The sequence below is a fragment of the Bombina bombina genome, chromosome 3 (genome assembly GCF_027579735.1).
Source record: "Bombina bombina isolate aBomBom1 chromosome 3, aBomBom1.pri, whole genome shotgun sequence".
Taxonomy (NCBI): domain Eukaryota; kingdom Metazoa; phylum Chordata; class Amphibia; order Anura; family Bombinatoridae; genus Bombina; species Bombina bombina.
The window spans coordinates 503,794,377-503,816,440 of record NC_069501.1 but is presented as its reverse complement, the minus strand read 5'-3'; the positions used below and the strand labels follow the sequence as shown (position 1 = coordinate 503,816,440).

The following is a 22,064-nucleotide window of genomic DNA, read 5'->3' as shown; positions in this document are numbered from 1 at the left end:
ATCAAGACATTTTTATATTTACTGAATAATGAAAGAATCTATAAGCATAATTTGCAGCATTAAAGTAAAAAGTATGTTTTAAACATATTTTAATGGGCATGGATTTCTAGATCTCATAATCAGTGCAAGCATTTTGTTATCTGGCAAGAGTTTCTGTTACAATCCTTTAGACTAAAATCATATGTCTACTAAGTTGACCAGTTTTCCAAGACACCATTTAAAAGGGACATGAAACCCATATGTTTTCTTTCATGATTTAGAAAGAACATGCAATTTCAATAACTTTCCAATTTACATCTAATATCTAATTGTCTTCATTCTTTTGATATCCTTTGTTGAAAATCATATCTAAATATGCTCAGTAGCTGCTGATTGGTGGCTGCACATAGATACCTCATGTGATTGGCTCACCCATGTGCATTGCTATTTCTTCAACAAAGGATATCTAAAGAATGAAGGCGTATCCAAGCCACTGCCTCACCAGCCTCTGACGTCACTGCACGTCACTGCTAAAAGGGTAGGAGGTTGAGAAACAGGAGGTGAGGACTGCAAGATTGAGAAAGATGTTAATACAGAGTTAGATGAGGGAAATGTTAGGTAAGTGAAATTAATTTATTATTGAGTTGGGTGGTAGGTTTCCCTGAACAGAAAAGTCTTGAAAAGTCAGAAAATGAAATTTGTCTGTAAGATTGAGTCAATAAAGGGTCTTTCTCTGGCTTTAAAATGAACGTGATATTAGCATTCCTAAAACCTTCCAATATGTTTTTACTAGACCCCATATATGTATTATAGAATATAACCAAAGGCTCTATTATTTTAGGCTCTAAAAGTTTATAAAATTCTACGGGAATTTCATCCGGGCCAGAGGCTTTACCTGATGCCATTGATTTTATAGTCTTACTAATTGCCGTCTTTGTGATCTCTTTATTTAAGTCTAACACTTGATCTTTAATTAATTGAGGCAATTTAAAATGTTTCCAGTATTTGCTCTTATTCTTTTCTATTTTTTGGTTTGTATAAAGTTCTTGGAAGTAGTTTCTAAATAATTCCTTAATCTGTTCCTCCTTATAAACTATTTTTTCTTGGCGTTTAAGTGCTTTGATAGGGCTTTTTTTTCTTTTCTTGTTTCCAAACCTATGCATTTTACCTGCTCTTTTACAAATCTCCAACTCTGTTGCATGAGAACATAATCCAGCTATTTTTTTGATTGGATATAGTTTAATATATATTCCTGAACGGTTCTGCCTATATTTAATATAGTTCTCCTTTAATTTTACAGTTAATTCCTTTTATTTTGCTTGATTTGGATCTTTTTAGTAATGTAGGGGGTAATATGTGGTTTCATCACCACTCTTGCCGTATTCCAATATAGCTCAGTTTAATTTATATGTTCCCTATTTGTTTGTTCATACTCCTGCTATTTTCCTTCTAAAAAGTTCTAAAATCCTGTAAATTATATAAATACCTAGGAAATATAAATCTATTAAACTTTTTATAATTCCTTTTATTTAGTTCTAGAAAAACCGGGGCATAATCGGACAGTAAAATATTTCCAATTTTACTATTTGTTACCTTTTTAACTAAATTTTCTGTTATAAGTATGTAATCAATCCTCGAGAATGAGTTCTGAGTTTTTAAAGGATGCGTAAAATCTATTTCATCTAAATGTTTCAATCTCCATATGTCTATCAATTTCAAAGAGTCATGAAATAAATTTGACATTTGGTTTAAAATTTTATCAAAGGTTTTCTTAAAGGGACACTCAGGTTTTATTACATTTTCATGATTCAGATACAGCATGTAATTTTAAACAACTTTCCAATTTACTTCCATTAAAAAAAATGTGCACAGTCTTTTATATTTACACTTTTTTTGAGTCACCAGCTCCTACTGAGCATGTGCAAGAACTCAGACTATACGTATATGCATTTGTGATTGGCTGATTGCTATCACATGGTACAGGGGGAATGGAAATATACATAACTTTGAAACTTGTTAGAATAAAATCTACTACTCATTTGAAATTCAGAGTAAATTCTATTGTAATTGTCTTGTTATCTTGCATTTGTTGATTATGCAAATCTGCTGTGTTTACTGGTCCTTTAACTTCCTATTGTTATTTCCTGCTGTCTTACTCTTCCTATTGAACATAGAATCAGGTGTAAAATTAAAGTCTCAGAGTAAAATAATTTGTGTGTGGAGAGAATTAAGAATTCTAACAATTTTATACCAAAAGTTCCTATCAATAGAATTCGGACCATAAACATCTATTGCATTTTTTTTATTATTATTATTTTTTTTTTTTTTTTTAAAAGAGGATAGCTACTCCTCTTTTAGATTTACTATGTGAAAAAAAACCAACCTCATCTATCCACTGTGTTTTCAATTTAATGTGCTCTTTATCTGATAGAAAGTGACGCAAAAACCAGACTGGAGGCTACCAGACTGGAGGCTTTTCTCCAATCATATGATGCAGAGAAAGACGTCGATAGAGTGGAATGGTCATGTTTATTTGATACTTTGGAAAGGTTTGGAGGAAATCTTTTAGAAATTATGTCCTGTATACTTTTGATGCTTACAATGCATTTATTTATTGCCCAATACTGATGCATTCTGTGTGGTTAATATGTTGATATAAATGTTTAATTAAATACTAATAATGTCAGTGTGTACTATTTCTCTTTCATACCTGTGGTTATGCTACAATCGCTACGAGTAATAGCCTGATGCTGGGTAATAGTGGTCTTTCGTCTTTACTGTTAAAATATTTAATGCTTTACCACTACCGTGCACTACAAAATTACACACTATTTTGTAAATGACTCTGAACTATATTACTCTGGTAGTGCTGATAAATGTGTGTGTGTATATATATATATATATATATATATATATATATATATATATATATATATATATATATATATATATATATATATATATATATATATATATATATATATATATATATATATATATATATATATATATATATATAATCCCCAAAGAAGGACAAAGGAGGCCGGAAGATCACCCAAAGCTGCCCAAAGTATCATTGCTCAATGCAATATTTTTGTTATTTTGAGATATATATATATATATATATATATATATATATATATATATATATATATATATATATATATATATATATATATATATATATATATATATATATATATATATATATATATATATATATATATATACACACACATACATACATACATACATACACATACATACAGTTGCAAGAAAAAGTATGTGAACCCTTTGGAATGATATGGATTTCTGCACAAATTGGTCATAAAATGTGATCATCATCTAAGTGACAACAATAGACAATCACAGTCTGCTTAAACTAATAACACACAAAGAATGAAATGTTGCCATGTTTTTATTGAACACACCATGTAAACATTCACAGTGCAGGTGGAAAAAGTATGTGAACCCTTGGATTTAATAACTGGTTGAACCTCCTTTGGCAGCAATAACTTCAACCAAACATTTCCTGTAGTTGCAGATCAGACGTGCACAACGGTCAGGAGTAATTCTTGACCATTCCTCTTTACAGAACTGTTTCAGTTCAGCAATATTCTTGGGATGTCTGGTGTGAATCGCTTTCTTGAGGTCATGCCACAGCATCTCAATCGGGTTGAGGTCAGGACTCTGACTGGGCCACTTCAGAAGGTGTATTTTCTTCTGTTTAAGCCATTCTGTTGTTGATTTACTTCTATGCTTTGGGTCATTGTCCTGTTGCAACACCCATCTTCTGTTGTGCTTCAGCTGGTAGACAGATGGCCTTAAGTTCTCCTGCAAAATGTCTTGATAAACTTGGGAATTCATTTTTCCTTCGATGATAGCAATCCGTCCAGGCCCTGACGCAGCAAAGCAGCCCCAAAGCATGATGCCCCCACACCACCATACTTCACAGTTGGGGTGAGGTTTTGATGTTGGTGTGCTGTGCCTCTTTTTTGCCACACATAGTGTTGTGTGTTTCTTCCAAACAACTCAACTTTGGTTTCATCTGTCCACAGAATATTTTGCCAGTACTGCTGTGGAACATCCAGGTGCTCTTGTGCAAACTGTAAATGAGCAGCAATGTTTTGCTTGGACAGCAGTGGCTTCCTCTGTGGTATCCTCCCATGAAATCCATTCTTGTTTAGTGTTTTACGTATTGAAGATTCGCTAACAGAGATGTTAGCATTTGCCAGTGACTTTTGTAAGTCTTTAGGTGACATTCTAGGATTCTTCTTCACCTCATTGAGCAGTCTGCGCTGTGCTCTTGCAGTCATCTTTACAGGACGGCCACTTCTAGGAAGCGTAGCAGCAGTGCTTAACTTTCTCCATTTATAGACAATTTGTCCTACCATGGACTGATGAACAGCAAGGCTTTTGGAGATACTTTTATAACCCTTTCCAGCTTTATGCAAGTCAACAATTCTTAATCGTAGGTCTTCTGAGAGCTCTTTTGTGCGAGGCATCATTCACTTCAGGCAATGCTTCTTGTTAAAAGCAAACCTAGAATTGGTGTGTGTTTTTTATAGGGCAGGGCAGCTGTAACCAACACCTCCAATCTCATCTCATTGATTGGACTCCAGTTGGCTGACATCTCACTCCAATTAGCTCTTGGAGATGTCATTAGTCTAGGGGTACACATACTTTTTCCACCTGCACTGTGAATGTTTACGTGGTGTGTTCAATAAAAACATGGCAACATTTCATTCTTTGTATGTTATTAGTTTAAGCAGACTGTGATTGTCTATTGTTGTGACTTAGATGATGATCAGATCAAATTTTATGACCAATTTGTGCAGAAATCCATATCATTCCAAAGGGTTCACATACTTTTTCTTGCAACTGTATATATATATATATATATATATATATATATATATATATATATATATATATATATATATATATATATATATATATATATATATATATATATATATATATATATATATATATCTATATATCAAAACTGCTACAACAGATAGAGCTATATGGAAGAATTTCAGGTTACAAAGTAAACATTTCAAAATCAAAGATAATGTGGCTAAATAAATTTAAAACTGAGAAACCATACCCTTTCACTGAAGTAGAACACCTAAAATATTTGGGAACAGAAATCACAAAGCATTCCAGGAAATGGTATGGTCTAAATATAGCTAAAATTGTGAGGGAAGTAGGACAGAAATGACAAAATTGGAGTACACTGCCAGTATCATTAACTGGCAGAGTGCACTTAATAAAAATGTGTATCCTACCCAGAGTGTTATACCCATTACAGTTATTACCCTTTATGCTTGCTAGATCAGATTTAAATTATAAGATACAGCATTTAGGAAATTTATGTGGAGAGAGGAAAAAAAAAAAAAAAAATCTAGTTTCACTTCTTAAATTACAATTGCCGATTAGTAAAGGGGGTTTGGGATTACCAAACTTCCAAAAATATAATTTGGCGGCCCTGTTTACGAATTGGTCTGGAATGGTTAGCATGGACTGAATATTACAGTCATAGAGAAATTGAACAAGTATCAGTTAAAAAAATGCTCACTGTCCTATTTATTATTTGCAACACAAAAAAAAAAAAAAGGAAAATAAATATTTTATAACCCTCTGGTTGGAGACATAATCTTGACGTGGCGCAAACTGAATAAGGTATTGGGAACAAATTTCAAAGTGTCACCTTATATACCTATAGGGAAACCCTGCTTTTCCGACAGGAGACCTAGGCAAAATATTTGATAAATGGGGCAATAAAAGGATAATTAATATCTCAGCTATAGTTAATTTTAAAAGAAAAGAATATCTTTGCAATAATTTCAACAGGTATTTGATATTCCTGCATCAGAAAGATTATATTATAAGCAACTAAGACACTATATCCTGACATTGTTAAACGACAACAGTTGGAGAAAGAATCCCATATTATCAAGGGAAATTATAGAAAAACAGGAGATAAACAACATTTCTCTTTCAGCAGTAAACAAATGGATAATTAATGAACAGTTAGATTTAGGAAGAGAGAGATTAACTGTAGTATGGAGTAAAATAATGAAACAAAATATTATAGAAAAAATGATTGAGCAAAGCATTAGAAATGTTTATAAAACATTGTCAACTCCATTAAGAGAGACTCACTTTAGAGAGTTTTAAATAGTATCGGTACCAAGTATTTGCATGAGTACTTGTACTCATGCAAATGCACCGATACTTAAACCGATACCTCCACTTCCTACCCATATGCTATCTTGTGGCGTTTTTTCAAACTGCATGTTCTCATTTCATTTTAAACTGGAATGGAGACTAAACTAAAACAAATTACTACTGTTCTGCAAATAATAATAATTGCTGTTATTTGTATTATTGTAGGAGAGATTACTTTACTTCATTCAGACAAAGTACTGGGCAGTTAATAAACTGAGATTTCCAGCTCTGGCTAAAATCCCCCCCAAAATATATCTTTCTGCCCCATGCAGAAGTGTGGAAAGTGAAAGACTGTTGAACCTCTTTACCGATAGCAAAAACAGACTTATAGCTGAACATGCAGAGATGCTTCTGTTCCTTAAAAAGAACTTGCCAGAAACTTTTGAAAAAAATATTCTAATTGCTAGATTGCCTGTTATACTGCTAGTTCTCATCTTGCACAATTATGTTCAAAACATACTGTACTCTGTGGAACATCCATAGCTAGGACTGGACTTGGAATAAAAAGCAGCCCTGGAAAAATATTAAGACCAGCCCTATTTTCCGTTATGTCGGTAGAATGCAATCCCATTTTTCTCAAAGGGGTTTACTGGGACACTCCTTCCCCAATATTTTTTCAGAATTAAATTATATTATTACTTTGTATTAAATACATATATCCGATTGATGTTATATAACAGCCCTACAACCCAATTGCATTACCCCTTTAAAATTATAGCTTTCCAGCCCCCAGCTGCTGCAGCCCACCAGGAAATCTACTGGTATCCTTGTAGGCCAATCCGGAACTGACCTAAGCTTATATAATTGCAGTTATATAATTAAGTTAATTCCAATGAATAATAATTGCAGTTATATAATTAAGTTAATTCCAATGAACAATTAGGGACATATTTATCAAGCTCCGTATGGAGTTTGAGGCCCCTTGTTTGCCACCGCCAAATGCGATAAAATATTTTAAAAAAAATCGTTCCCTTTTTCACAAACTTTAGGTTTCTCACTGAAATTATTTACAAACAGCTTGTGCAATTATGGCACAAATGGTTGTAAATGCATCTCTTGGATCCCCTTTGTTTAGAAATAGCAGACATATATGGCTTTGGCGTTGCTTTTTGGTATTAGAAGGCCGCTAAATGCTTCTGCGCATCACACGTGTATTATGGCTAGCAGTGAAGGGGTTAATAAGGGAGCTTGCAGGGTTAATTTTAGCTTTAGTGTAGAGATCAGCCTCCCATCTGAAACATCAGACCCCCTGATCCCTCCCAAACAGCTCTCTTCCCTCCCCCACCTCAAAATTGTCCCCGCCATCTTAAGTACTGGCAGAAAGTCTGCCAGTACAAAAATAAAAAAGGTATATTTGGGCTTTTTTGTGTTTTTTTTTTAGCATATTTACATATGCTGCTGTGTAGGATCCCCCAACCTCACTGATCCCCCACCAAACAGCTTTCTAACCCTCCCCCTCTACCTTAATGGGCGCCATCTTGGGTACTGGCAGCTGTCTGCCAGTATCCAGTTTAGAAAAAAAATTATGCTTTATTTAATTTTTATTTTTTTTGCCCTTTTCTGTAGTGTAGCTCCCCCCCCCCACAAAGACCAACCCCCCCCCCACCCCTTCCAGATCCCTTAGAGATTGTTTTTTAATAGTTAATACTCCCGTTTTTTTCCACCTATTAACATTAAAATTTTCTGAAGTGTAGCGGATCCCACCCGCTCCCGCCCCATGCAGGCGCAGCCCCGCCCCCCCGTGCACACGTCCGTGCGCGCCCCTGTCGGTCCCGTCCCTTCCACATCACACGGCCCAACGACTAAGAGCGTATAACAGGTCAAAGGCTCTATGTAGATATTACTTTTTAGGCTGCTAGTAAAAAAATCTTGCTGCTTGCAATCTAATCCTGAGAGGGCAACATATATCAGATCACATTCACTATGTAAATACTCCAACGTAGTAATCGCCAAGAGAGAAGCATAGGTGTGGACCTTGCTATTTGCTATTTAAACTCACAGTAGAGGCGTATAGCTGGTCAAAGTCTATGTATGTGCTCCTTTTCAGCAGACAGGTAAACCTTGCAACTCACATTTTCATCTTCAAGTAAAAATATATAATCAAAGCACATTCTCTATGTGAGTGCTCGTTTTTAGTAATCACTGAAAGCGCTAGGAGAAAACTGTATCATGATTTGAGAGAATGGCTCAAGTTATGACTGGCAGTCCTTTGGAGATATGTCATGTACATGAGACGATCCAGCAACTGTCATGCCCCTCATGCAGCACCGCTGATGAGGGGGTGTCAAGCAGCCAAGAATTATAATTCCACTTGCACAACTGTCTATACGAGACAATGGAGACTCTGCTGACTCTTAAAAGGACACTTTACCCAAATTTTTTCTTTAAATGATTCTGATAGAGCATGCAATTTTAAGCAACTTTCTAATTTACTCCTATTATCAATTTTTCTTTGTTCTCTTGCTATCTTCATTTGAAAAAGAAGGCATCTAAGCTAGGGAGCCAGCCAATGTTTGGTTCATTACCCTGGACAGCACTTGTTTATTGGTGCTGTCCAATCAGAAAGGAGAACCCAGGTTGTGAACCAAAAATGGGCCGGCTTCTAAACTTGCATTCTAGCTTTTCAAATAAAGATAGCAAGAGAATGAAGAAAAATTGATAATAGGAGTAAATTAGAAAGTTGCTTAAAATTAAATGTTCTATCTGAATCATGACAGAAAAAAAGTTTGGGTTCAGTGTCCCTTTAACCCCTTAACGACCAACGACGTACAGGGTACGTCCTCAAAAAAAATTGTCCTCAATGACCAAGGACGTACCCTATACGTAGTTGGTCTTTGAAAGCTGTGGAAGCGATCCTGATCGCTTCCAGGCGCTTTCCTGTTATTGCAGTGATGCCTCGATATTGAAGCATCCTGTAATAACTGTTTTTAGCCATCTGCTTCGGATGGCTAAAAACAGTTATTACAGGATGCTTCGGAAATCGATGGCCATAATCATTGGTGGGTGGGAGCCAATGTGGGAGGCGGGTGGGTGGCCATCGGTGTCGGCCTGACAGAGTTGAGAGGCGGGATCGTGGGCGGAGTATTGGAGTTGGTGGGAACCGCTACACTATGGAAAAATGTTGTGATAATAAGTGGGAGAGAGGGGGAAGGGAATTGCTAAATAAAAGATCTAAGGGATCTGGGAGGGGGTGGGGGTTGTTTTTTGGGGGGAAAGCTACACTAGTAACCAAGATGGCTCCCAATAAGGTAGAGGGGGAGGGTTAGAGAGCTGTTGGGGGGGGGGGGGGGGAATCCTACACAGCAGAATTAAAAACAAAACAAAACAAAAAAAACACTTATTTTAGTACTGGCAGACTTTCTGCCAGTACTTAAGATGGCGGGAGAATTGTGGGGTGGGGGAGGGAAGAGAGCTGTTTGGGAGGGATCAGGGGTCTGATGTGTCAGATGGGAGGCTGTTCTCTACACTAAAGCTAAATTTAACCCTGCAAGCTCCCTAATTAACCCCTTCACTGCTAGACATAATACACGTGTGATGCGCAGCGGCATTTAGCGGCCTTCTAATTACCAAAAAGCAACGCCAATGCCACATATGTCTGCTATTTCTGAACAAAGGGGATCCCAGAGAAGCATTTACAACCATTTGTGCCATAATTTCACAAGCTGTTTTTAAATAATTTCAGTGAGAAACCTAAAATTGTGAAAAATTTAACTTTTTTTTTTTTATTCGATCGCATTTGGCGGTGAAATGGTGGCATGAAATATACCAAAATGGGCCTAGATCAATACTTTGGGGTGTCTTCTAAAAAAATATATACATGTCAAGGAATATCAGTGTTCCAATGTAACTAGCGCTAATTTTGAAAAAAAAGTGGTTTGGAAATAGCAAAGTGCTACTTGTACTTATTGCCCTATAACTTGCAAAAAAAGCAAAGAACATGTAAACATTTGGTATTTCTAAGCGCAGAACAAAGTTTAGAAACTATTTAGCATGGGTGTTTTTTGGTGGTAGTAGATATGTAACAGATTTTGGGGGTCAAAGTTAGAAAAAGTGTGTTTTTTTCCCTCATATTTTATAATTTTTTTATAGAAAATTATAAGATATTATGAAAATAATGGTATCTTTAGAAACTAATTTTAATGGTGAGAAAAACGGTATATAATATGTGTGGGTACAGTAAATGAGTAAGAGGAAAATTACAGCTAAACACAAACATAGCAAAAATGTAAAAATAGCCTTGGTCAGAAAATGGAAAAGTGCTGTGGTCATTAGGGGTTAAATAACTGCACGGGCGTGAGCACAATGTTATCTATATGGCACACATGAACTAACGCCCTCAAGCAGTGGAAGCTGTCAAATGCATTCAGATAAGAGGCGGTCTTCAGGGGGTTAGAAATTAGCATATGAGCCTTCCTAGGTTTAGCTTTCAACTAGGATTGCACCGATACCATTTTTTGAAGACCGAGTACAAGTACCGATACTTGTTTTCAAATACTCGCCTATACCAATTACCGATACTTTTTTTAATGTCATGTGACAGTTTACCAAGCACAATACAGACTAATTATTTAAGATTCCTTCTTTATAATTATGAAGGACTGTAGCTCAAAAGACATTATGAAATAAAACAGGTTTTATTTGTCACAAAGCTCACAGAACATGTTTAGAAATAAAAATATTACAATAAAATATATTAACAACAACAATAAATAACAAATATAAAATTGCAACCAACCAAAAGTGCCATACAGTAAAAAATAGAACAGAATACTGTTTAATCATGGTGAACAACACTATGGGCTAGATTACATTTGACTGGTAAGCTTTACCAATGCTCTCATTACACGTCCTACTCCATTAAAGGCTATGGGGTTAGCGCTGCGGAATCTGTTAGCGCTGCGGAATCTGTTAGCGATCTACAAATAACCAATGATAATAATAATAAATAAATGTGAAGAGAGCATTGGTAAAGCTTACCAATCAAATGTAATCTAAATCTAGTCCTATAATTGCAGGATGAGTGTTCATTGGGATTAACTTAATTTTTCCTATGAGTACTCTTCCTGCAATTCTATAAGCTAAGATGTTCCTCAGAGTACAGTATGTTTTGAACATAATTGTGCAAGATGAGAACTAGCAGTATAAAAGGCAATCTAGCAATTAGAATAATTTTTCAAAAGTTAGTGGAAAGTTCTTTTTAAGGAACAGAACAGAATCATCTCTGCATGTTCAGCTATAAGTCTGTTTTTGCTATCAGTAAGGAGGTTCAACTTTCCACACTACTGCATGGGGCAGAAAGATATTTTTGGGCCATTTTAGCCAGAGCTGGAAATCTCAGTTTATTAACTGCCCAGTACTTCAGGGGTTTGGCTGAACGCAGTACAGTGAACTCTCCTACAATAATACAAATAAGAGCAATTTGTATTGGCAGAACAGTAGTAAACAATTTTTAGTTTAGTCTCCACTCCAGCTTTAAATGAAATGGGAACATGCAGTTTGAAAAAAACGCCACAAGATAGCATATGGGTAGTAAGTGGAGGTATCGGTTTAAGTATCAGTGCATTTGCACGAGTACAAGTACTCATGCAAGTACTTGGTATCGGTACCGATACTAGTATCGGTATCGGTGCAACCCTACTTTCAACTAAGAATACCAAGAGAACAAAGCAAATTTGAGGACTAGACTGTCCCTTTAAGAAGAAGCAAATCTAATGAAAACACTGCGCTCAGCTGTCTCTGCAAGGGACATTAAAATATTGTTGCAATTACAAAAGTTAACTTTGAAATGTATTAAAGTTTTTATTTTTAATGTTCTTGTATTGAGAAATAAAACATTTTTTTGTGATGGAAAGGAATGGCCCTATCTACCAATAGATCTGTGACCTTTTTATCAGCCACTGAGCTTCTATCATACAGACCAATGTTGCAGAAACATGCACCTCTCGCTTAGTGTCAAAATACAAACAAAAAAAGCTTAAAAAATAAAAAAATTTCATGCAAACAAATAGGTAGAGAGATAGACAATATAGATAGATAGAATAGATAGATAGAATAGATAGACAAGGTAGATAGATGATAGAGAGATACATAGATAGATAGCTTAGATCAGAATTCGACAAACCCAGGAGTCAGGAAGCCACTGGCTCTTAGAATTTTACCCCTGGCTCATAACTTTTGTAATTATTCGCCATATATGTATTAAATACCACTGTATGCCTCGTAAAAAGAGAGTGTCTGGTTCCTAAATATTCTTCCAGGCTTTTAAAATTTAAACAGATTTGTCGACCACTGTCTTTGATAGATAGATTGTCCAATAGGTGCACTCTGGACAGCAACTGACAACTGGGAGTGCATAAGTACATAAACCACACAGATAGACAACACAGCACACCCTAATCTCCTCCTCACATGCGCTGTATCCTTTTAATAACTGTGACATTTTGGGGAAGACCTGTAAACAATGTTTAGGCAAACTCAAAACGGCACAGGAAAACCTTAACATCAATCCATAATCCTCAACACTCAATTAAAGTGAATATAAAGTTTTATGAATGATTATCGGGTATTTAAAAATACTATTAAAAACAGGGGCACTTTTCATGAAGCATTTTTTTTTTTTTTTTTTAAATACTTACCTTTTTCTTCAGCAAAGCCGGACCGGCGATCCCCCGCCAGCAGCTCCTCTTTTCTTACGTCAGCAATGACAAAACCGGCTTCCTCCAATCATGGCATCCTCCCCCCAGAGTGTCCATCTCGAGAGGCCACGCCATGATTGGAGGAAGCCTGTTTCGTCATTGCTGTGACAACCAGGCGTAGGATTGCCAGTCCCTCCGCTTTATTAAACAATATATACTCTTTCTTTTGCAAGACAGAATTTTTAAGAGATTGAAGGAACGTTAGTGTTTTATGTAGGCATCAGATCGTATTCAATGCATACAAGAATATTTACAATTCTCATTTTGCTAGAAAAATATGCTTTGTTTTGCAGGGTCAGGACACACCTCTTGCATGTTTATCTTATCTCATTTGTAGTCATCTATTAGGGGCAGATATAAATGAGCTTCTGTACATATTAAAATGGTCAGTAAAAGTGAAAATAAAACTTAAATCGATTGGATAAAGCACAAACTTTTAAACAACTTTTCAATTTACTTTTATTATGCGTTTTGCTTAGTTCTTTTGGTATCCTTTGTTAAAGAGTAATCCTAAGTGAGCTCTGAAGTGTGTACGTGTTTTTAGCCATCTGGCAGCAGTGTTTGCAACATTGATTATAGCATTATACACATAAATACAAACATTACGGCCATAGGCTGCTATAGACATGTGCACACTACTAAGCTCTATCAGCCTACCTAGGTTTACTCTAAAAAAAAAAAAAAAAAAAAAAGGATATCAAGAGAACAAAGTATAATTGATAACAGAAGTAAATTGGAAAGTTGTTTAAAACTCCATGCTCTATCTGAATCATTAAAGTTTAATTTTGACTTTACTGTCCCTTTAAGTAATCACTGTGCAGCATGTAGGAATATCAAGGTTCTGTACTCCACTGAAAGCACTATTTTCTCTCGGGGAAGTGGAAACACTACATTTTTTTGTGTTAAAATTACAGGAAACTCAGGCAAGATAAATAATTAAAACTGCAGTGCAAATATTTTTTAATTATCCATAATTAAACATTTTGGGCTAGATTACGAGTGGTGCACAACTGATAAGGGGTCTTGCGCATATTAGTTGAATTTAACGCGCGTCTGGATAGCGCAACTTCAGAGCTCTGGTTAAAGGGACAGTTTACTCAAAAATGTTATGCTCTTTAATTTGTTCCCAATGATCCTCTTTACCTGCTGGAGAGTATTAAATTGTTTACAAAGTATTTCCATTACCCTTATATTGGCATTTGAAATAGTTTATTTAGCCTGTGGTATCCCCACCCATCCTGAAAGTTTTTGGCCTCAAGGCCAAGCTGTATTAACACAGCCAGTAGAAGAAATTATACTCCCAGTGGGTTATAAAAGAGATACGGTAATAAATTGTTAAATTTTCTATTGTTCTCTCCAAGTATTGGTGATTGGTTTATGGACAGATATAAGATAAGGAAGCATGTATATGTACACAATGTGATAAAGTAATGAGATCTGATTATATCTACAAGCTCAACTCATTTTATTAGGTTGTGGCTTCAAAACAAAAAATCAGTTAATTCATATACACAAATAAGCCTTAAAAAAGCAAATCTCACACTTTTTTTTACTCTGCAGCTGGTAAAAAAAAGTAATTGGAAACACATTAAGGGAAAAACTATTTTAGAGTATACTGTCCCTTTAACTGTTACGCGAAATGTTGCACAGTGAAATTAATCAAAATTACATTGTACAGTTACACTCATAACACCGTCTGAGAAAAATATCTATGAAATATTCATATTTAATAAATGAAACTAAATATTTTACATTTGAATGTTCTTTACATAGGGCAGGGGTCTCAAGCTCACTGTATCTGGGGGCCAATGGCCAAGTGTGCTTCTCCGATGGGTGCCACTGGAACAAAGTGAGTGCTCTTGAACTTGATATACTAGGAACTGGAAGTGACATTTATCCAGTAGTAGTGTATGGTGGCATTTGTAGCCCACAAGAAACATATACAGTTGTGTATATTTATCTAGTGAGTGCCAAGTGAAGTGATCATTCTGGAACTGTATAACTGTTAAAAGTGACATTTATACAACCAGTACATGGTGGGAGTCTACAATGGACAATGCCTGCTTGTCTTTATAATTATCTAGTGAGTGCCTGTATAGAACATCAACTTGTTACACCTCTTAGAACCCTAAAAAATGGTGGAGCTCAAATAGATAATTTCCTAATAAACAAGGGAGGGCCAGATTAAAGTATCTTTAAGGCTGCATATGGCCCCAGGCCTGTACTTTGAGACCACTGACATAGGGCAATATGTTCCAAGTATTTTAAAATATATATTTCTATATATAGAATAGGATATAGAATAGAATATATGGAATATGGCTATGACGATCGTCTGGAGTTGCTGTGTTCTTTGTTCAGAGTAGAATTGCCTGGTATTTTGGCGATGGACTGACCGTAATAGGCGGGATCAGACTGATATACTACAGGAAAGTTCTACTCTGTGAAAAGCATTACTGGGCTAAAAGAAGCTGCACCCAGGTGGTAAATGGCCATAGAACAGGCTAACAATAAGCTGGTTGTTCGTTCCTGCAAGTGTGTGTGTAATAATAATAATAATAATATTTTTTTTTTATTATTAGGGCTGGGCGAGTTAAAAATTACTAAACCACCTTCATTTTCTAAACAAGCTCCGGGGAGAGGGGAGGAGAAGAGAGGGAGTGGGAGAAACGGGCTCAGTGGAAGTAAAAAGCAGTCTGAATAACTTGCTGCATTTACTTATTCCTGGAGATTTATTCAATAAAATAGTTGTTTTTATTTTCAAACACCTACATTACATATATACTGTAAGTATTTATGTAAAGCATTAGCCATTAAACTTTTTTTACTTACTGTGTAGATGTATGAAAATTAAAAACAAATATTTTATTGGATAAATCTCCAGGTATAAGTATATGCCAGGGCAGTGCCACATCTGTTATTCAGACTGCTTTCACTTCCACAGAGCCTCCCTCCTCCTCGAGCTTGTTTACTTTAGATTTTATAACCATGCAGACAATGGCAGTGCAGCCAGATCGATGCTATATCCTGCCCGTAGTGCAAGTTTCTTACTTGCTTGGTTGCCTGCAGCTCGCCTGGGTGAGCAACCCCCCTTGACCACGTGTCTCCACTCTTCTATGCCCCGCAGTACATAATAATAATAATAATAATAATAATAATACATACATAATATGCCCTCGCAGTACATAATACATACATAATATACACACACTTTTTTTTAACCAAAAAAAAACAAACCATCAAATATACATAGAATTATGTACTTATGAATAAATAGAACATATTAAAATTAATATTTCATGGCCGGTTAGCACACTTGAGAAAATTAGTTTGGGTTTGCGCGACTTGTTGGGTGTTAAGCTTCTTTCCACTTTTCGCACCCCATTGTATAGGAATACATTAACGCAGTCAGAATATTCAACACTGAGATACAAACAAGAATGACACCACTGTGTATTTTCAAGAAAGCTAGACTTTCTATGTGTTGTGTTAATTTTATTTTGTAATTTTCCCAATGGGCTTTGCACCCAGGATTGTCTGGGGTTAACTGCCTGAGTCCCTGCAAGTTGTGCAGCTGTCTATGAGTGCTGGTGAGCCCCAAGGGCTGTGCGTTTTGAAGCCAGGGGTAAAATTCTAGGAGTCAGTGGCTCCTGGGTTTGTCAGGCCCTGGTCTAGGATAATTAGTAGGACCAAACACAGCTACTGCAAACACATCTGCACTTGAATGCAGGGAAAGATAGATTTTAACATGGCGGCACCCATAACTAGAGGGAGGTGGGAAATAACCTCAATACTATACTTATAACATGTAGTTAGTGTTTAATGTCCTGTTAAAGGAACATAACAATAGAAAGGCCATAAAAAGTGTGGTAAAAAGAAAGCGCAAAAGAGTTGTAAAGAGTAGGGTGAAAAACTACTGAGGACGAGAGAAAAGTGTGAGGTTTGACATCTTATATGTCAAGATGATTTGTATGGTTTTCTATGTGGTGTTCAATACTATAATTGTTTCCTATTGACAATTCTAGGATTTTGCTTTATGATAAAAAAAAAAAAATATCTACTAAAGGATTAAATCAAATATGATCTTCTTACCACTTCTGTTGCTGTTGGACAGTAATATACTAAGATCACAGTGGTGAAGATGTTGATCAACAGTCCCACTATCGTAATAAGATTTGGGGCAATCCATGTTGGAACTTGTGCCACCAGCCACTCCCAAAATCCTTGCATTAAGGGCTCCAAGAGGGATTTGCCACAGCTTTGATACCGATGCTCCTCCAGTCTCTTCAGCTGATGACGTGACAATGGGGGAGTTGGCAACTCAATGAACTTGCTAAGTGCACATGTTGGTTTAGGTGTGTGTCCACAACTTGTGGGAGGTTCTGTTTGGAGATCCCCATACTTTTTCTTTGTTGCTCTCTGCCCACTCATGGAGGTCAGATATCAAATATTGGCAAGATAAAAATAAAACCCTGCAAATTAAGGAAAGGTTTGTTAAAAAAAAACTAAACAAATAAAGCACGGCAGCAGACGTATTCTCTGTTCATTCTCTGGACAACTAGTTCTCTATTTATTTAGATACAAATATGCAGGTATTTAGCTTTAAAAACATAGAGGATCTATTAGCCTTACACAAAATGAGACTACTGATTGCAGTTAGGTAATTACTAAAACATTATAAAGCCATGCAAACCACTTATTTTAATGGGAGGGCCACCAGATTTTACACAAAGGGCATTATGTGCTAAGATACAAAAACACATAGGACACATAGGAGGGGCATTTGGACACCCATGGCTATTACTTCCCTCTATGTACTGTAAAGACGTAAAACAGAACTACCACAACCCCTCCATTTTGTTCAAAATATCTATGGTGCTATCAGGTAACTTTACCACAGCAATGGCCATATAGGTATAAGAACTCTCATTTGAGAGGTCACATCCCATTTTAGTGCTTAGATAGGGGTGCTAGAGTCCCTTTAATGGTCAAGAAAACGCAAAACGTCATCTAGTAGGCAAGTGATGGCAATTCCTACCTAAAGGTTCACAAGACCCCTCATTTTAAAGAAAGGATAATCCTCTTTTTCAAATGAGAAACATGTTGTGTGTGGTGTATACTGTCATTAGAGACTAAATTGAGGCCACTATATCAACCGTAATCAAATACAATAGCAATCAACTATCAATGCCAAGGACATCTTTCCAAAATAGGGTCTCCTTTCCCTCTGTGCTTTATGGGGGGGAAATTGGTCTCTGAAAAACCTGGTATCTAGTGAACATCTGTCCCACAACTAAGCACAGTAATCAGCTGGAAATGATGGCTATCACTTGCATTTTAGTTTCTGTGCTTAATAGCGACAATCCTCCTTTTGTGCATTATGTCAGGACATTAGAATGCCATGCCACCTGCTGAATCCCTAAGAACCTTGTACTCAACAAACAAGAGATACAAGCAACTACATGCACACAAAAAAATCATACTTTCAATCAGATAGTGTCCCTACAATTGCCAGAAATATATAGCTATAAAATGTATCCCTTGACTGAATTGAACATATTTGGGCTTTTAAAGGTTTAAATCATTTCTCCATAGCAAACTCTCAAGAGTGTCTCAACTCTTTGATATGAACACACACACCAATGAGTTTACTTCTTTTGGTTAAGAGGAGAGATTGGATTAGAATATTTCATTACTACACACTAGAAAACATTCCCAGTGCACGTGATTTGCAACTAACAAAAAAAAAAAAAAACTGTGAGGTATGTGCATCTTTTTCATGGTAACTAGTCACCCCCCCCTTGACCACGAACAAGTGAAGACTATGCATACATAAGGCATGCTGCTGTATAAGTCATAGGTAACATGTACATTGCTGACGCAGAAAAAAAAAAGGAGTTAAAGGACAATCTAATGTGCCGATATGCTTTAACCATATCCCGCCGTTAGGACACAAAGGGTCACATATGAAAAATACATATGTCAAGGCTGTTTTCCTAGCTGTTTAAACAAATGTTTTGTAAAAGAACCCTGACAAATGTATTTTTCATGTGTGTCTCTTTTTAAAGCAGCAATATGGTCACCCTACATTAGAACGGCATGGAATCCCCTCGCGGTTTGGCTGTACTGAAGCCATAGGCGCTTCCTGAATGGGATTGCGGGCTGGAGGGGTGCTTAGAGTCATAGGCACCCCCTGACACAATCCCATCATTGAAATCAAGCGATCGTTCATGCGTTTTTATTTACTTATTTGTTTACATCGGAACTTTGTTCCAATGTAGACAAATAAGTATCATCAGTAAAGGGTTAATTTATTAGCACAGAAAAGCCCAGTTATTTTTGTATTTATTTATTTTTTAAATGGGGGACTGTTCACCAAAGATGTGAGCCACATTACATTATACTCACACTTGCAGGAACAAGCCAAAATTAAACGTTTATTGTTTAGATCAGTGACAGCCAACTAAACATAGTTGCCGAAGATCAATATTTTGGTATATGTAAGTTAAAAATAAACTTTCATGATTCAGATAGAAATTGTCATTTTAAGACACACTTAAATTCTTTTCTGTTATCTAATTTACTTTGCTCTCTTGGTATCCTTTGTTGAAAAAGAATGTGTACATATTCTACACTATAGGGAGTTAACTCGTCATTGGTGACTACATACATTTGTCTCTTCTCATTGCTCACCAGATGTTTTCAGCTAGCTCACAGTAGTGCAATGCTGCTCTGGAGTTGACTTTAACTAAGTGTTTAATTCCTTTGCAGGGGTTAAACACACAGTTACATGCAAGGAATAGTGCAATAATAAAATGCTCTAACATATTACAGCATTTTTGTTTTTAAACGTTTATATCCCTTTAAGGGTCACATACCACATATGGCTGGCTGCACAGAGACAGCTTTGGTTAAAGGGCTAAAACAGGTTTATAAAAAAAAAAAGACATGCTCTAATTCATTAGGTGTTAAACACACAGAAGAAATACCATTTAGGACCAGCAGTGCACTGGGGTCCGGAGCGGAAACTGACGCTGATCCAATAAGCAGCTGTAGTTACACAGCTGAGTCAAGCAGCTAGCGCTGCTGATTGAATCGGTGGCAGTTTCTACTCAAGACAAGCAGTGCTCTGCAGTATTTCTACTGTGTGTTTAATCCTTTTACGGGGGTTAATCACATAGTAACACAGGGTTGCTAGTCTTAAGATTACAGTCTATCTGAGGCTCCCCCCCCCTTCAGAGGACTCTTGAATTGTGGCCATCTTCTCTGCCCACCCACCAAAAGCACATATTTTGTAGTTCCGCCATAAAATATAGTGCAGAGGGTTGTGTGTGTCCTATGGGCTGCCAGTTGGTCATCCCTGGTTTAGACAGAGCATGCAATAAATTAAAAAAAAAAAAAAAAAAAAAAAACTCCCTAATTGACTTATATTATCAAATTTGCTTTATTATCTTGGCAACATTTTTTAAAGACTAACTGAAGCACTATGTTTTAGTTTGTTTTTTATTACACGCTCCACCAGAATCATGAAACATTCATTTTGACTTTACAGTCCCTTTATGCTAAAAGTAATGTCTAAAAATGAAATGAGATAAACCCATTGTAACTTAAGGGACATGAAAGTCAACATTAAAAATGACATGAATTTCCAATAGATCATAGAATTAAGTTGTTGCTTTTTTCAATTTACTATTACAAAAATGTACTTATATATATTCATTCCTCTTGTCACTGGTTCACCAGAAGGTGTTCTGTTCCCAGTAGTAAATTGTGGCTCCTGGGTTTACTCTTCAACAAAGGATACCAAAAAAAAAAACAAAGCAAAATAGATAATACAAGTAAATTGGAGTAGTTGTTTGTTTTAATGTTCCTGTAATAAGAAATAAAACATTTTTTTGTGTTTTAAAGGAATGGCCCTATCCACCAATAGATCTGTGACCTTTTTATCAGCCACTGAGCTTTTATCATACAGACCAATGTTGCAGAAACATGCACCTCTCACTTAGTGTCAAAATACAAACAATATGCTATGTGTTAAACCCCTAGGTGGGGGGAAGTGGTAAACACAAAAAAAGCACACAAAAAAGGCATACAGTAATAAATTTAAAAAATTTGTTTTTGCATTAGAGTGTCTGGTTAAAGTTTTTAAAAAGACAGCATAATTTATAAATTATGCATTTTCCCTTTCGTTAATCTTAGGCTAAATAAAATACGTTGCATGTCTTATAAGTAAAACATATTATAAGACCCCTTGGGGTTTCAATTGATTAAAAATTGGAGTATTCTTAAAGCAACATTTTTGTGTACTAGTATGTCAGGACACCTTGCTTGAGAATAGGGCTTAGTAAGCATTATACCACTTCTAGAACAGCAATTATGTAGTAATAGCAACTGTGCCGTTTACTAAATATACATATAGAAAACAGATCAATTGTATTATTGTTTTATTATTACAAATGTACTTTTAGCAATCCTGATCAATTACAAATAGGTGCAATATATTAATAAACCATAAATGTCTAATTAACATAAATCAAGGGCCCTACGAATGAGCTCCTACAAGGCCCCAACAACATAGCACAACATTAGATAGCATCCGGGTCTCCACAACATACCCAGTTGTGCAAAACATCGCATGTTTGTTCTATAATAAGAGACTAAGTCAAGCCTACCTTCTATTCTGGAAGCTGTGTCACGACACCTAGTCAAAGGTTGCGGCTAGATCCCATCCTGCTAAAGGACCTCCTGGCGTCACGACAGTCACGTGATTGCAATAGTCACATGGTACAGACAAAATTACTGGAAGCGGAAGACAAGAGCGGTAGACTCAAAATCAGATTCACAACATTTTACTAGGATTCTGTTGTGCGATACTTGTGCAGCTCTGCACTGAGGGGAGAGGATGTTTCAAAGAAGAAAAAAAAAGGGGGCGTGTAAATATGTTAGGGACTGGAAAGAGTTAATAAGATGATTATGTAAATGTTAATACATTCTTTGTGTATAATGATATGGTTGATTAAAACATTTGAATCCATTTTTCATTGCGTGCCATGTTACCTGTCCTATTGCACTATGATTGACAGAAAGGGATGAAGGGAGAATTGCTAATTTGTGATGGATGGGAAACAAAAGGACACTGAACCCAATTTTTTT

General features: G+C 36.1%; 1 protein-coding gene across 2 annotated transcripts in view; it reads right to left on the bottom strand.

Moving 5' to 3' along the window:
- Positions 1–21,715, bottom strand: part of CEPT1 (choline/ethanolamine phosphotransferase 1) — a 178,116-nt gene extending 156,401 nt beyond the window's left edge. For both annotated transcript variants that reach the window (XM_053706884.1, XM_053706883.1), the window contains exons 1-2: positions 21,584–21,715; positions 17,004–17,383 (exon numbers count right to left, since the gene is read on the bottom strand). In XM_053706884.1, coding sequence (XP_053562859.1) covers positions 17,004–17,342 — 339 coding nt within the window. In that variant the 5' untranslated portion in view covers positions 17,343–17,383; positions 21,584–21,715. The remainder of the gene's footprint in view (positions 1–17,003; positions 17,384–21,583) is intronic.
- Between the last annotated feature and the right edge of the window lie 349 nt (positions 21,716–22,064).